General features: G+C 46.9%; 1 protein-coding gene across 1 annotated transcript in view; it reads right to left on the bottom strand.

Moving 5' to 3' along the window:
* LOC119969242 (guanylate cyclase soluble subunit beta-2-like) overlaps positions 1-15,771 on the bottom strand; it is a 72,908-nt gene that overhangs the window by 44,310 nt on the left and 12,827 nt on the right. The window contains exons 5-7 of the mRNA XM_038802593.1: positions 14,718-14,817; positions 13,081-13,271; positions 11,185-11,296 (exon numbers count right to left, since the gene is read on the bottom strand). Of these exons, the coding sequence (XP_038658521.1) occupies positions 11,185-11,296; positions 13,081-13,271; positions 14,718-14,817 (403 nt within the window). The remainder of the gene's footprint in view (positions 1-11,184; positions 11,297-13,080; positions 13,272-14,717; positions 14,818-15,771) is intronic.

Below are 15,771 nucleotides of genomic sequence, written 5' to 3'. Positions count from 1 at the left end.
ATACTTGGCGTGAAGAGGCAGCGACAGAAAGGGGAGTTGCCGTTACCAAATCTGCTGCACCAATATTGGGCAGCGAATGCGGAGAAGGTGAGACAGTGATGGGAAGGAGAGGGGACCGAGTGGGTTAGGATGGAGGAAGAGCCCTGTAGAGAGCCAGCCTGAGGGCCATGGTGTCAGTGGTACTTCCGCTGGCACTGAGGAGGTACACGGTGAGCCCCGTAGTACAGTCCACGAATAGGGTGTGGAACCAGCTGAAGAGACAGTTTAGGATGGAGGGGATGTCGGTGCTGACACCATTATGGGGAACCATGGGTTTAAGTCGGGGGAGATGGATGGCATGTACAGGAGGTGGAGAGAAGTGGGGCTGGTGAGGGTGAGGGATCCATACCTTAAGGAAAGCTTTGCATGTCTGGAAGAGCTGCGGGAGAGAATGGAGCTTCCGTGGGGAAGCAAATTGAGGTACCTTGCAAGTGAGGGAATTTGTGCGGAAGGACTGGAGAAGGTTTCCCAAGCTGCCAGAGTATACCTTATTGGAGCAGTTGCTGTTCCCGGATGAAAGGGGAGGGTAAGATTGAGGATATATAGCCGTGGCTGGTAGAGTGGGGGAGTGCAGGTGGTAAGGATGGAGGAGGAGTTGGGGGGGTGGAGCTAAGATGGTGAATGTGGAGTGAGGTGATGCATAGAGTGAATTCAACCTCCTCATGCGAGGATGAGTTTGATTCTGTTTAAAGTGGCGCATAAGATGCATCAGACTCGGGCGAGGATGAGTGGGTTCTTCGAAGGGATGGCAGACAGGTGTAAAAAGAAGACCAACGAATCATGTACATATGTTCTGGGGCTTTGAGGAGTTGGAGAGACACTAGGAGGGGGTGTTTGGGACGCTATCAAAGATTGTGGAGGTAGAGGCCGGGACGGACCCAATGGTGGTGATTTTTGGGGTATTGGAAATGCTGGAGCTGATGTTGTGGCCTTTGCCTCTCTTGTTGCCTGGCAAAAGATTTTACTGGAATGGCGGTCCATAACGCCTGGCTGGGGGTCCTGTACGACTTTCTCCAGCTGGAGAAGATTAAGTGTGAATTGAGGGGATCAACGGAGGGCTTTGAGACATGGTGGGGACTGTTCATGACCATGTTGGTGGAGGAATTGTTCGTTGTGGGGTTGGGGGGGGGGGGGGGGGGGGGGTTGCGGAAGGGGGCGGTAAACAGCAGGAAAAAAAAGCTGGGTGGGTCAGACATATCAATCGTGTTATGGGACGAGGGCAAAGGGATGAGCTACGCTACTAAATAAGAGGTCAGCCTTCACGGTGACAAAGCCAGTTATGAACCCAGGGGGACGGTATGTCATGATTAGAGGTGTCCTGGAAGGGGCACAAGTGTACGCGCCCAACTGGGACCATGCAGAATTCATGAAAAAAACAATGACAGAAATCCCAGACAAAGACACACCCCGCCTCATCATGATGGGGGACTTTAATTGCTTACAGGACCCACGGACAGACAGATCAAACTCCAAATCAGAGAAACGAACGAATATGACGCGAGAGCTGAACGCCTTCATGGAGCAGATTGGGGAAGCAGACACCTGGAGGTTCACCAACCCAAGGGAGAGGGAGTTCTCCTTCTTCTCCCAGGTCTACTGGGTCTACTCGAGGATCAACCTATTTGTAGTGGAGAACTCAGTGCTTCTATGGGTAGTAGGAGAGGAATACTCTGCAATCGTAATCTCCAACCACACTTCACACTATGTGGATGTGAGGTTGGAGATGGACTGGGCTCAACAACCAAATGAAGGCTGGACACGGCCTTCCTGACCAAAAAGGCATTTTGCGATCGGATATCACAGGGCATAGACAAGTACATTACCAACAACCAGAACGGTGAGGTCTCACTCTCCACATTCTGGGAGGCACTGAAGACAGTGATCAGGGGGGAAATTATTTTGTAGAAAGCACGCAGAGATCGGACGGAGAGGACGGCCAGACAATAACTGGTCGACTCAATGCTGGAGATGGACCGGTGGTAACTCCTGAACCCTGATCGTGGAGCTACTGGTGGAGAAGAAAAAATTACAAATCACATTGACCTGCTCTCCACTAGGAAAGCAGCGTACCAGCTCCGCCAGACAGCAGCCTACTGGCTCACCAGCTGAGGAAGTGAGGGAAGTAGCTCAGATCAAAGCCAGGTGTGGTATGGTAGTCACAGCGCCGTAACAGATCAACAAAGCCTTTGCAACCTTCTACCGAGTGCTGTACACCTCCAAGCCCCAGAGGGGGACTCGAAGGTGAAGCAGTTCCTCGACTGACTGGACATGCCGGTTGTGTGGGGAGATAGGAGATGGGGTCTGGAAGCACTATTAGAACTGGGGGGGGGTCATGGAGAGTATCAACTCCATGCAGGTGGGGGGGGCACTAGAGCCAGGTGGATTCCCGACAGAATTCTACAAAAACGTTGCACCAGCACTGGACCTGCACCTGCGGGAGATGTTCGGAGACTCGCTAGTAAGGGGCACCCTGCCACCATCGCTGGCCCAAGCCTTAATATCACTGATACCCAAAGAAGATAAAGACTGATGGAATGCGGGTCCTACAGATCCATCTCACTACTTAACGCTGACTCAAAGGTCTTAGCGAAGGCCCTAGTGAGGCGGCTGGAGAGCTGCGTGCCAGAGGTAGTCATGGAGGACCAGACAGGCTTTGTCAAGGGCAGGCAGCTAACAGTGAGCATCAGGCGCCTGCTGAACGTGATAATGACCTGATCCGGGGAGAGAACACCAGAGTGACGTACTAGAACGGTTTGGGTTCAGGCCAGGGTTCACCTCCTGGGTGAAATTACTCTACAATGCTCCCATGCCGAGTGTACAAACAAACACCATTAGCTCTAGATACTTCCAGCTGCACAGAGGCATGAGGCAGGGATGCCATTTATCCCCGCTACTTTTGCCTTGGCAATCGAGCCATTGGCGATCGCCCTTAGAGCGGCGAAGGGGTGGAGAGGTCCAAAGGGGGGATAACCAGGTCCCAAGAGGAAATGACCTGAGATATATTCAGGTCAAAAGCTTCCTCCGCAAAGAAACAACGACGTACCCTCAGATACCAGGACACTCACTAGTAGAAAGACTGCTGGAGACAGGCGACCTTGTGAAGAGAAACTGTGTGGATATGTATGGGCGACTGTTGAAGGAGGTACGCTCAGCCCTGGAAGTGACAAGGAATAAATGAGAGAAGGAACTAGGTATAGATATAGAGGAAGGACTCTATGTTGAAGCACTGCACAGGGTGAACTTCACCTCCATGTGCACAGGGCTGAGCCTAACATAGCTAAAGGTGATGCACAGAGCGCACTTAACCAGAACTCAAATGAGTAGGTTCTCTCCGCTGGCGGAGGACGTATGCGAACGGTGCCAGGGAGGCCCGGCCTACCACACACACATGTTCTGGGCCTGCCTCAGACTTGTTGGGTATCGGACATCCTTCTTTGAGGCCATGTCTCGGGTTGTGTGTGTGAGGGTGGAGCTGAGCCCAAATGTGGTGGTCTTCAGGGCATCAGATCAGCCAGAGCTCTTCATGGGGAGGGGGGCCGCCACGCCAGTCTTTTCCTCCCTGATCACCTGTCGAAGAATCCTGCTTGGCTGGCAATCGGCAACACCACCGGAAGCTGCAGACTGGCTGTCTAACCTGACAAAATTTCCCAGGCTGGAGAAAATTAAATTTGCCATTCATGGATCGGAAGAGGGCTTCCACAGGACATGGAAGCCATTCACCAACTTGATTCAAGTCGTTGCCATCAACCAATAAGTGGGGGAGTGGTGGGGGGGGGGGGAGAGACACAGGACTAGCCATGTAACAGAGAGGAGAAAGAAAGGAGGCGGGGGGTAGGGAAGGGGGGGTAGGAAAGAGGGAGGGGAGAACACACTATTGGAATGCGAGGGACTAAAGCCGCGGAAGACCTGCTCATAGGCAACCCAAGGCCCAAACCAAACTCTACAAACTGTGAATAGAATCTGTAAATACATGTCTTGGCCATGTTGGGGAATGTCAAATATGTAAGAAAAGTACGCCTGTTAAAGGAGGGTGACAGCCACAGGTGTTGAGATGCTCCTCTGTTGTGAATATATGTGCTGGTTTGGCGTTGGTTTGTAAATTATTGGATACAAAATGTGAAAACTCAATAAAAATATTTTTTAAAAAGATAGGAATAGATGGATGCAGTCTGTTTTCAGTAGTTTAGGGCTAAGGAATGATTTAGAACAGAGAGCAGGAGAAAGTACTTTCCACAGAGAGTTGTGAGGCTGTGGAATTCACGTTGTGATTGAGGCAGAAACTCCTGGAAGGGGTTTACTGGCTGTTCACGCTGGCGGGAAAATCCGTTCCCTTGCCAGCGCACGGGTTTCCCGATGACAAGGGGTGCTGTCACTGGGAAATCCCGTTGACAATGGCGGGGACAGTAAATCCCGCTGGCGGGCCGAAAAACAGGTGGTCGGTAAATCCCGCCCTATGTCAACATTAGAAAGGAAAAAACATTAGAAACCAATTGAAACGAGCAACTTCAAGTGACCAAATCAACAGGTACTTCTACTAGGGGCATCAGAAATCTGGATGGGATTTCCTCGTCCTGCAGTTGGTAATAATATCTTTCAGTCAACTTTAATGGTCAATTGTTCAACAGGAACCAGTTGGAAATCAGTTGAATCTCTTGACATGTTAACTGGAATGACAGCAACCTAATGAAGCCAACTGGTCTGACTTATCGGTTTTACTGAACCAGTACACCAGTGAAATCAAACTAAGACGCTCACTTTGTATTGGTTATCTCTTCCTGTCGTCTCTCGTTCCTCTCTCCCCACAATCCCTCTCTCTCTCACCCAAGTCTTCCCCCAACTATCTCTCTCCCCAGTCTCTCTTTCCCCTATTGTCAACCCCTCAGTCTCTTCCCACATCCCCCTCTCCCCCAGTCTCTCTCTTCAGACTCGCTTCTCCCAGTCTCTCTCTCCAGTTCTCCTCCTCCCACCCACCCTCTCGCGCCAATCTCTCTGCCCCTAGTCTCAATCCAAAGGCTCTCCCCACACAGTCTCTTTCCCCTCCCCAGTCTCACCACTCTTTTGTGATCCTTTCAGAATGTGTTTGCTTACACTAACTGAACGTAACATGCGTTACTCAATCCAGTTGCTGATGAGGTTTTCTTTATCTTGACGAAAAAGACTCGAAGTCGTCCAAAAGTAATGAAAAGTTTATTGAGTAACTAAATTAACAATTGCATGCATTCTTTACTTTAAGATTAAGACTAGTAGAAAGGTTACAAGATCTGAACACAGTATCTATGTTTGACGACACTAATCACTCTGAGCTAAGTCTGTGTGCCCCTGCTCTCGTCACAGTCCAAGCAAAAGGAGAGGAACAGCCTGCGTCTGGCTTTTATACCCATTAGTGCTGCCCTCTAGTGATCTTCTGGTTACACATTAACCCCTTATGTACATGCACATACAAAATTCACTACATCCCCCTTTTCTTTTTGTGTTACATATTTGCTGTATTGTAAAGAAAATTGAACAAACATAGTTGATGCAGTGTGCAAATGCATTACGTAAAATCAGTGAGTTAATCAGTCCAATGGTCACAAGTTCAAACGATTGGGTTGCATCTTCTTCTAGTCGATCTCCTGAGTGGATATGGAGTCACTGAAGTTTTAATGTCCTTCTGTTCACTGACGGATGGTTTAAAGCATTGTCGGGGGAGTGAATCATGTAGATTCAGCATTGGAAAGATAGTTTTCGGAGGTTGCCGATTGCATCTGAGCAGCACACCTTCATCAAATGTTATGCTATATGAGCGTGGCGCTGCTTGTCGCCTTACTGTTGCAGTGTTCGTTGTCTGACCTGGTCTTTTCTTGTGTTGTGGTATCAATCCTGTGTGTCATCTTATTTGTCTGACCTGGACTTTTTTCTGTGCTTGCGGTATTGAATCTGTGTGTCATCTGCCTTGAAAACTGGTTTGCTTGTTTGTTTTGGAGCGAATGTGAATTTGTGAGATTCGTTGTCATGCCATCTTATGTTTGTACTCTTGCCATTGTTTTGGACTGTGCTGTTACATTATCCTTCATATGCAGAGTTGTACCATGTTGTACAGGTCGTAGTTTCAATGTTGTTGGTTTTGTTGTTTCTGCCGTTGTCTTTGTTGTTTTCGTTGTTTTTGTTGTTTTCATTGTTGTTCGTGTTGTTGGTTTTGTTGTTGTTTTCGTTGTTGTTCTTGTTGGTGTTCTTGTTGTGCTCAATGACTGTTCCTTGTGGATAATTTGAATCATTCTCAAAGTTATTGGTATCAGTGTCCTTTGTTGGATCTGATGTTTCATTGAGCTTTTTGAGTTGAAGTATGTGTAAATAATCTGGTGTTGCACTGATCTTGGTGACATCAGTCATTTCTGGTTGATTTGATTCCTCTTTGCTACCTTGGTGCTCCTCTTCTGGAGTCATTTCAGGTTCATTTGAATCATGTTTGGTTTCTTGGTGCTCCTCTTCTTGAGTCAAAATTTTCAAGATTTCATTTTCTTGTGGGTAGTTCAGAGTAGATGAGATTTTAATTGACATGGTGTCACTGTACTCATGAGTAGTTTTTCTTTGATTGTTGAGTGCTTCTGTAATGACGAGCTGAGATTTGTCAGTCTCGCTATAATCTTGCACATCTTGTATGTTGATTGCAATCACATAGTCACTATTCTCACATACGGTGGGTAGACATTCATTGTCTTCTTGCTGCTTATTGAATGAGCTTGGTCGACTTTCATGGTCTGCTTTAGTTGCTCAATAAGATGGATAGATCTGCTTAGTCTTCATGCATAGTTGTCTCTCTGGAGTCTATAATTGCTTCCATTCTGGAGTCTGTTAACGAGCTCTCTGTTCAGGCGTGCATCGCTCTCTGTGTGGAGTCTTTCATCGCTCTCTCTGTGGAGTCGTGCAGTGTTCTCTCGGTGGAGACGATCAGCGCTCTCTGAATGGAGTCAGTCAGTACTCTCGGTGTGGCGTCATTTTCTTCTTGGCTATTTGACAGGTTGCTGTCATCCAATGTATCAATGATCAGCCATTGCATCATGGTATTTGTTATGGGCCAGGGTTTAGAGAACCCCAAAGTGTATCGTGGAGTTCACCTGACCCACAAATTTTAATAGATTGTGGGTATGGGGAGCACACGGGCCTACTTTACAAGTGCGGTGCAACAGAGAGTTAAAAGTATTTTTTAAACAAAAACAATGTTTATTCTATGAATCCCATTAACATTTTTAAACACACACAGTAAACATCTTAGCAACCATCAACTAAAATACTCTCCCCAAAGAATACAGTACTCTATAAGTAACCCTTAAACTTTCCATACAACATCCATGAGAAAAAAGACCCTTTTTAACAGAGGTCAGGTTTAAATTCACTACTGAGAGCAGTTATCACTTTCAAATCCTCAAATGATCTGGAGACAGTCTTTAGGCTGCAGAGATAGATCCTTATACAGCTGCTTGCTTTGCCTGCAATTATCCAGCTCTCAAAACGAAATGAAACTCACTGTAGCTGCCTGTTCAAAAGCGAAACCCAGCCCCACCCACTCTCTGACATCACTGCAGCTATCTGACAAACACCTATTTCTTAAAGGTACGCCCACTATAGCTATTTTATAAACACCAGTTTCTTAAAGGTACTCGCACATGATATATTGGATTCATCTACCATGAGTAGAGTCATATTGAGCTTTTCAAACTTGTTGCTGATGCTATGATATCATATCCAAATAACTCAGCCATGTCTGAGTAGTATTCTTCAATAAACAAATCATCTTCTTTGGTTTCGGATTTGTTATTGTGCTGTTCACTTTGAGTTGACAAATCATCTTCTTTAGTTGTGGATCTGTTAATTTGCTCTTCACTATGGATGCTGCAAACTGCTTGTTCCAGGGTGCTGCAGAAGTTATTTTCAACTGCTGGTTGAAGTTCAGACAATGTTGTACCTTTTTAGGTTAAACGTTTTGGTTTTGTACCTTTAAGAGTCTTATTTGTGATTTTTCGGGCATTTCCCCTTTAAGTGGGCGTGGTCTGAGTGTTCTGATGTCATGATGCTCGTGACATCATGAGTACTAATCGATTGCGCATGAGCAAATTGATCATCGGGCGTTGTGCGCTTTTTCTTCGACTGCGCATGCGTGGCTTGCGCATGCGCAGTTCAATCTTCGAACTGTGTGCGATCTTTTTCCAACTGCACATGCACGGGTTGCGCATGTGCAGAACGATCTTCGCCCAATGCGCCTTTTCTCAACTGTGCATGGCAGCTTCAGCTTCCTGCACATGCGCAGAACAGAATTTTTCCGGTTTGCGTATTTTGTGGATATGCGCACTGCCTGGCATTTAAAATGTGCTGCGGCATCATTTTTACTTTCTCAGCCTCGTGGAGAACGTTTCCTGCGTCGTTTCTTTGTGAAAGCTCAAGGTACTGATTTCTTTTTTCTTCTGATATGCACTTTTCAATCACGATTTCCAGCATTAAACCTTTCGGTTTTAATAATGATTGTCTGATTTCCGCATCATTTATTCCTTGTGCAATGTGGTCTCTGAGCATTGAATCTCTTAAAGCAGCATAGTTGCAGGTGTTACAATAATCTTCAAATTTTTCGAGTATCACTTTCAATTTAGTTCTGTCTTCATCTCCAAGTAATTAAAGGAGTTATAGATCTCTCTAGCTCGCTGTCCTGCTATTGCGAGTAGCAGTGCTATTTTTTTGTCTTCGGAGGCCATGTTCAAATCATTAGCTACCATATATATTTGGAACATTTGTTTAAAAATTTTCCAGTTGTTACGTAAGGTACCGGTTGCTTCCAGCTGCCATGGAGGTCGAACATGTTCAATCGAATCGGTCAGTCATCGAGAATCCATATGCTGCAAGGTCTTCCACAGTTGAGCAGTTGGTATTTTTGTTTCTGTCTTTTTGTCCAACCTAATCTAGCTAGTATTGTTCGTTTAAAGCAAACTATCCTGGTACCATCTTTTGTTATTCTTTCAGAATGTGTTTGCTTACATTAACTGAACGTAACATGCGTTACTCAATCCAATTGCTGATGAGGTTTTTTGTATCTTGATGACAAAGACTCAAAGATGTCCAGAAGTAATGAAAGGTTTATTGAGTAACTAAATTAACAATTGCATACATTCTTTACTTTAAGATTAATACTTGTAGAAAGGTTACAAGATCTAAACACAGTGGGCAGGATTCTCCAACCCCCCGCCCCGCCACTCCGACACCGGCTGCTGAATTCTCTGGCTCTGGTTTTCTGGTGGGGGAGGGGATCACGCTGCGCCAGTCGGGGGCCGTTGGCCCCCCCCCGGCAATTCTCCAGGCCCCGGGCGGCCACCCGTTTTCGGCCAGTCTCACCGGCGTTAAATAGACATGGTCCATCCCGGCAAGACCAGGCTTGGAGGGCAGCTAGCAGCGCCATCGGGCGGGCGGGGTGATCCGGCCCCGGGGGGGCCCCCACAGTGGCCTGGCCCACGACCGGCGCCCAGAGATCTGCAGGCGGGCCTGTGCCATTGGGGCACTCTTTCCCTCCGCGCTGGCCTCTGTAAGGCTCCGCCATGGCCGGCGCGGAGAAGAAAACCCGTGCGCATGCGCAGGAAACACGCCTGCGGTTCTGCGCATACGCCAACTCATGCCGGCCCACGGCGGCCCTTCAGTGCCGGTTGGCATGGTGCCAACCCCTCCAGCGCCGGCCTAGCCCCCGGAAGTTGCAGAATCCTTCGCACTTCTGGGTGGCCTGATGCCGGAGTGGTCCACGTCGTTCTTGGAGACGGCGTCGGGCCATCGCACCAAGTGCGGGACAATCCCGCCCAGTATCTATGTTTGACTATAGTAATCACTCTGAGCTAAGTCTTTTGCTCCTCCTCTCGTCACAGTCCAAGCAAAACAGCATTTGACTGGCTTTTATACCCGTTAGTGCTGCCCTCTAGTGATCTTCAGACATGCACATAAAAAGATCATTACAACCAGCAGTCCCCCTCAACCTAGTCTCTCTTCACCCCCGCTCCTCCCCCTATCTCTCTCCCTGGACTCTCTCCTCCCAGTCTAGAGCCCCAGTCTCTCTCCCACAGGGCTTTCTCCCCTCACTCTCTTTCCCTCCTTCATTCTTTCCCCATCTCTACACCACAGTCTTTCCTCCCCGTCTCTTTCCTCTCTCTCCCATGTCGCTCCTTCTCAGTCGCCCCATCTCAACCTTGTATCTCTCCCCCACAGTCTCTCTACCCCCCGTCTCTCACTCCACAATCTGTCTTCCCCCAATCTCTCTATCCCAATCTGATTTTCACCAAACTCTCTCTTCCCCTGAATCTCTCCAGGTTTCTTCCCCAGCCTCTCTCCTCCTAATGTCTCTCCCCCTAATGTCTCCCGCTTGTCTCCCTCCCCATCTCTCCCTTCTATCTCCCCCCCAGACTCTCTGCCCTCCAGCCTCTCTCATCCCAGTCTCTTATCCATCTCTACCCCCCGAGCCTCTCTTTCCCCCCCAATCACCATCTCCCCCCAGTCTCTTCCCCGCATCTCACCCCATACTCTACCCCCAGTCTTTCCTCCACTAGTCTCTCTCACCCTCCCCTCACCCCTCTCCATCTCCTCATCCTACGTCTCCAGTATGAAGAGAAAAGTGATATCGAGCAGTGGAAACACAGCTAAATAAATGGGATTGGGAGGCCCGCTCCTGTGTTGCAATTAATTCCATTTAGATTAAATAGTGATCTGAATATTCTTTCACCAAAGGATTAAAACATTCCTGGAAATCAAAAATTGGTAAATATGAGCAATATGGTGAAAAGAAAGACTTTGTTAAAGAGATCCAGACCCCATGGGTGGCATGGTAGCACAATGGTTAGCACTGTTGTTTCACAGTACCAGGGACCCAGGTTCGATTCCCGGCTTGGTTCATTGCCAGTGCGGAGTCTGTACGTTCTCAGTGTCTGCGTGGGTTTCCTCCCACAAGTCCTGAAAGACGTGCTGTTGGGTGAACTGGACATTCTGAATTCTCCCTCAGTGTACCTGAACAGGCGCCGGAATGTGGTGACTAGGGGATTTTAACAGTAACTTCATTGCAGTGTTAATGTAAGCCTACCTGTGACAATAATAAAGATTACTATTATAAATGATCTGTGCATAGTTATATATAAAGGAACATACTTTGTCCAAATCTCACAATGCTTCTGAGAAGGTCCCAGTGTGTCCTCTTCACTGAGCAGTGCGACAGTGCGTCATATTTCACTTTCATCTTCTGCAAATACCTCTCAATCTCCTATGGTACAAAGTAAGAAAGGAAATCACTTTCTGTGGAGATGCATTACTTTTTTCTGGAGCTGATTTTCAATTTGAACAGAAGTCAGTCAGATTTTTAATCAGTAAGGGAATCGAGAGTTATGGGAATAAGGCGAGGAAGTGTAGCTGAGGATTATCACATCAGAAGAGTCAGTATCTCGTTGAACGGAGGAGCAAACTCGATGGGTCGAATGGCCTACTTCTGCTCCTGCATCTTATGACCTTCTGATAACTGAAACAGGGTGGGCTCCATAATACGTCGATGATCTTCTCAGCCAGGTTACCATTCAGGTTTAACCCAGGGACACTGTAGTGAGCAAACTGAAATAAAATTGTCAGGGCTTTAAAAATAAAATGTAAATTTTGTTAAAAAAATTTTGTTTGAACACTTATTTATTGGCGATAAAAATTTTGGAACTGGTGGAAGGAAGGAGGGTAGGAACAGGGAAGAGGCTGTTTTACTGGCAGTAAAGATTTATCCAATCAGATTAAGCAAAATCTGGTCGCTCTCCACTTTGACTGTGAAGGTGGGAGTGGCACAAGGATTGACATGTCGGATGACCAATGAAGGACAGTGGAGCTGGGGTAATTGGAGGTGGGAGGTCAAGTGTCGGAACTTCCAGGAATATGTCTAACCAGAGTTAGAAACGCTATTGGCTGGAGAAATGGAAAAATTCCCTTTTCATATACTGCAAATAAACAAATCTACCAAGATGTTAGAAGTATATTTCTGCTCTCAGTTTATCCTGACTAAACACATCCATGCTTGATATTCAACATGCTTTCAGGTATTGGATTTGGCTCGACTGGCAGAACTTTCGTAGAAATGGACTAAAATGGCGGCGAGCACATCGCCAGCACTAAGGGAGCAATAAAGCTGTGGAACAGGTTCTATCAGCGTATCACACCTGTTGAACAATCTGAAACAACTATGCATCATTTCCCCACACTATTTTAAAATAATTATCCACTACGCTTTTCAAAGATATGTGGGTTGGGTTTCTCCGAGCCGCAATCGCGCTTGGCGCGGGGTGCGGAGAATGGGCGTCAGACCCGCGATCGGGTCCAACGCCGCTCCTGCGATTCTCCAGGGACCGGAGAATCGCCACCAATCGCGCACGCGGTGGACGCGGCGCCGGTGTGGGGCCATTGAAAGAGAATTATTTTCAAAGCACACTGGAAGATTCAACTTGACATGGCAGAGACAAGTGAGCTTGCAGGAAAGCTTGGAGTAACTTGGGACTTAATCGTTAATGCTGCACATGTTCCAGAACCGTGGGGTAGAACAAAAATATTTCATGTGACATATTTTGTGTGAATATAGAACATACAGTGCAGAAGGAAGCCATTCGGCCCATCGGGTCTGCACCGACCCCCTTAAGCCCTCACTTCCACCCTATCCCCGTAACCTAATAACCCCATCTAACCTTTTTGGTCACTAAGGGCAATTTATCATGGCCAATCCACCTAACCTGCCGTCTTTGGACTGTGGGAGGAAACCGGAGCACCCGGAGGAAACCCACACACACACGGGGAGAACGTGCAACCTCTGCACAGACAGTGACCCAGCGGGGAATCGAACCTGGGACCCTGGCGCTGTTAAGCCACAGTGCTAGCCACTTATGCTACCGTGCTGCCCCATACTGTTCTGTGGTTGGTTTGGAAAGGTTTATGCAGTAACCTTAGTAGTTTGGGACCTCCAAGACCTCCAAGAAGATTTGACATCATTGATTTAGACGTTTGCTGCAAAATAGTAAAATCTACCTCTTTATCCAACTCTTTTTCCTTGGACTGCTTGCTTGTCTCTGACCTCTCCCTGCATCGCTGTGATAGCTTCTTTTGGACAACAAGAAAAACCACATGCTCCATCATTTCCGTGGATTCTTCTGAGTGGTTAAGGATTTCCATCTCCACCTCTGTATCAAAGAAATCTTTGGCCACAGCTTCTATTATCCCTGGAGTTTAGACATTGAAGCAAAGTGTGATGCGGTTTCATGGGATCTCACTGGGTAGATGTTTAACTTTGCTACCTCCAACTGGAAGGATTATCTGGGAGAAGAGAACTGATCAGGGAGGATGGCATGCTTCGAACCCCTCTCTGATTTTCCTTCCAACAACTTGAGTACATAATCTATGTGAACACTCCAGTACAGTACAGTTAAAGTAAGTGGGCGTAATCTAGCGGCTCCGTTAACCATGGCTGCTAATTCTCATGAGCGGCCAGAAATGGGATTTACCCTTCCGTTTTAGATCTTGCCCACCCACTGCCAGTGACATGATCAGGTTCATGGCCAGTGAGGACGTGAATCTGATATCCATAGATTTAAATCAATGGGGCAGTGCCAAGGGGGTACATGAAGGGGCAGAGCCAAGGGGGCTCTGGCGGTGAGGGTAACCCTCTTCCATTGGTATTGGGTTCTCCTGATGGGGTGGGGAGGGGAAAGCCCCAATATTCCATAGGGTGAAAGGGTAGAGGGGAGAGGTCCAACGCCTGCGATCTCCGTAGGGTGGGGTCCCTATCTCCGTGTTGGTGGGGTCCTTAAATGTAACCTTTTAAAGGGCGCCCTGATCTCAAAATCCCGGTTTTTCCAGTGTGTTTAGGGCCCGCCCCTCCAGTTGTCTGTGATCCTCTCATGTGTTGTTAAATCAGGTGAGAAAAGGTATCTCAGAAGCCGACAAGTTTCACATCGCTTCCCTCGCCTGATCCAACACTATGCAATTTGGAGGAAATTGCACCTAATTGCCTTTCTGTTTTTCTTTCCCTCTGGGTTCTGTTAGGGATGCATTTCCTCTCAGTATTTCATCCAGGCAATGGTTAATATCCAGGCGTACAGGTTAATACCTAGCCCACAATAACCGGTTGATTTCACAAACCTATCGGGTTAGTCTTCATGAATACAAGACCAGCGACATCAATGCAGCCAGAGAGCATTCACACACTGCTGCTTGAATATGGAGGTTCACTCAAAGACTCAACTGATGGACCCCATTTCAAACCATTGGCACAAAATTATAATTTTTATGCGCAATTGAGAAACACAAATAAATTCAAAAAGAAATGGGGTTTTGGCCTTCCTTCAGCCAAGGTTACACCCTATGGAGTCAGAGCAACTCTGAAAAAATTCTGAGCCAGAATTTTGTTCCACAAAAGAACAAGGGGAAGGTAACATGAAGGAAAAGTGTGAATTGCAAGAACCAGCTGCTCTAAGAGCGACTTGCCTATCGAAGAACAGATCAGCCGTTCTGATTGAAAGGCAGAAGAGGTTCAAAGGGTTAGACGGCCTATTCACGCTCCAAGATGCATGCAATATCTAGCAAGAATTCACCTATAAGCAATTAGAAAATGTTTACACACTTTATTAATTGAAAGACAATTGCCAACTAACCATGGGGGTTTTTACCTGGGACTATATGACAGAGGCCTCTTCTGTCAGAATAGTAATGAAGCCACATCTCTCCGTCTTCCCTCTTCTCCACTCGAAAAGATGGTGCTTTCATCTCCTAACAATCACATAACACTGAAGCTTTTATCGGTTGGCATATTCAATTTATAAAGTATATTTTGGTGCTTATTTTCAGAGCTGAAATATAAAGGACCAACATTTTTGGCACTGTGCTTTCAGTTAGAGAATCTGGAAGCGGATTCAATAGTGTCCTTCAGAAGGGAATTGGATATGTACTTGTAAATCCCCAGGTCAGGAAACAACTGGAAAATAAGACACACACTGTGACATTTAAAATGCACAGCGAACTGGAAAACATGGATTTCTGCATTTCCCAACCAAATCCCCTCACCCTACCCCTCGCTAAACCTGTACCTGTCAACATCAGATTCTCTCTTTGACTACACAGGTACTGTCTGACCTGCTGAATGTTTCCTGCATTATCTGTTTTCATTGATAACTGAACTCTAGCCCCACTTATTGCCATTGCCCCAGTAGCACTCTCACCTCTAAATCAACAACTAATGGATTTGAGCCTCAATCCTGAGACTTTTGTCCGCTGTCCTGACAACATCTCAGTTCAGTTGGCGAGGGAGTGTTGTACTGTCAGAGGTACAGCATCTTCTGGATGAATAGTGAAACCTAGGCCCTGTCTGCCCTCTCAGGTGGATGTAAAAGAACTCCATGACATATTTTGAAGAAGGTATCCTCATCAATGTTTAACCCTCACCAACATTGCTGAAACAGATAATCTGCTTCGATATCCTACTGCTGTGTGTGGGAACCAGCTGCTCTAAGAGCTACTTGCCTATCGAAGGACAGATGTGTTTCCTACATAACAACAGTGACTAACTTCAAAATCTCTTTATGTGCCACTATCAGCATCCTTCTTTGTCATGATCACTGTCATTCACATTCCCTTTGTCTTTCTGTCCACAACATCTTTATCAATCTCCACCTATCACCGGCCCCCTATCCAACCCCACTGCTCTACGCCGCCCCCACAACAGTA

The sequence above is a fragment of the Scyliorhinus canicula genome, chromosome 7 (genome assembly GCF_902713615.1).
Source record: "Scyliorhinus canicula chromosome 7, sScyCan1.1, whole genome shotgun sequence".
Classification (NCBI taxonomy): Eukaryota; Metazoa; Chordata; class Chondrichthyes; order Carcharhiniformes; family Scyliorhinidae; genus Scyliorhinus; species Scyliorhinus canicula.
Note: the sequence above shows the minus strand (reverse complement) of the source record. Positions and strands in the feature narration are given on the sequence as shown.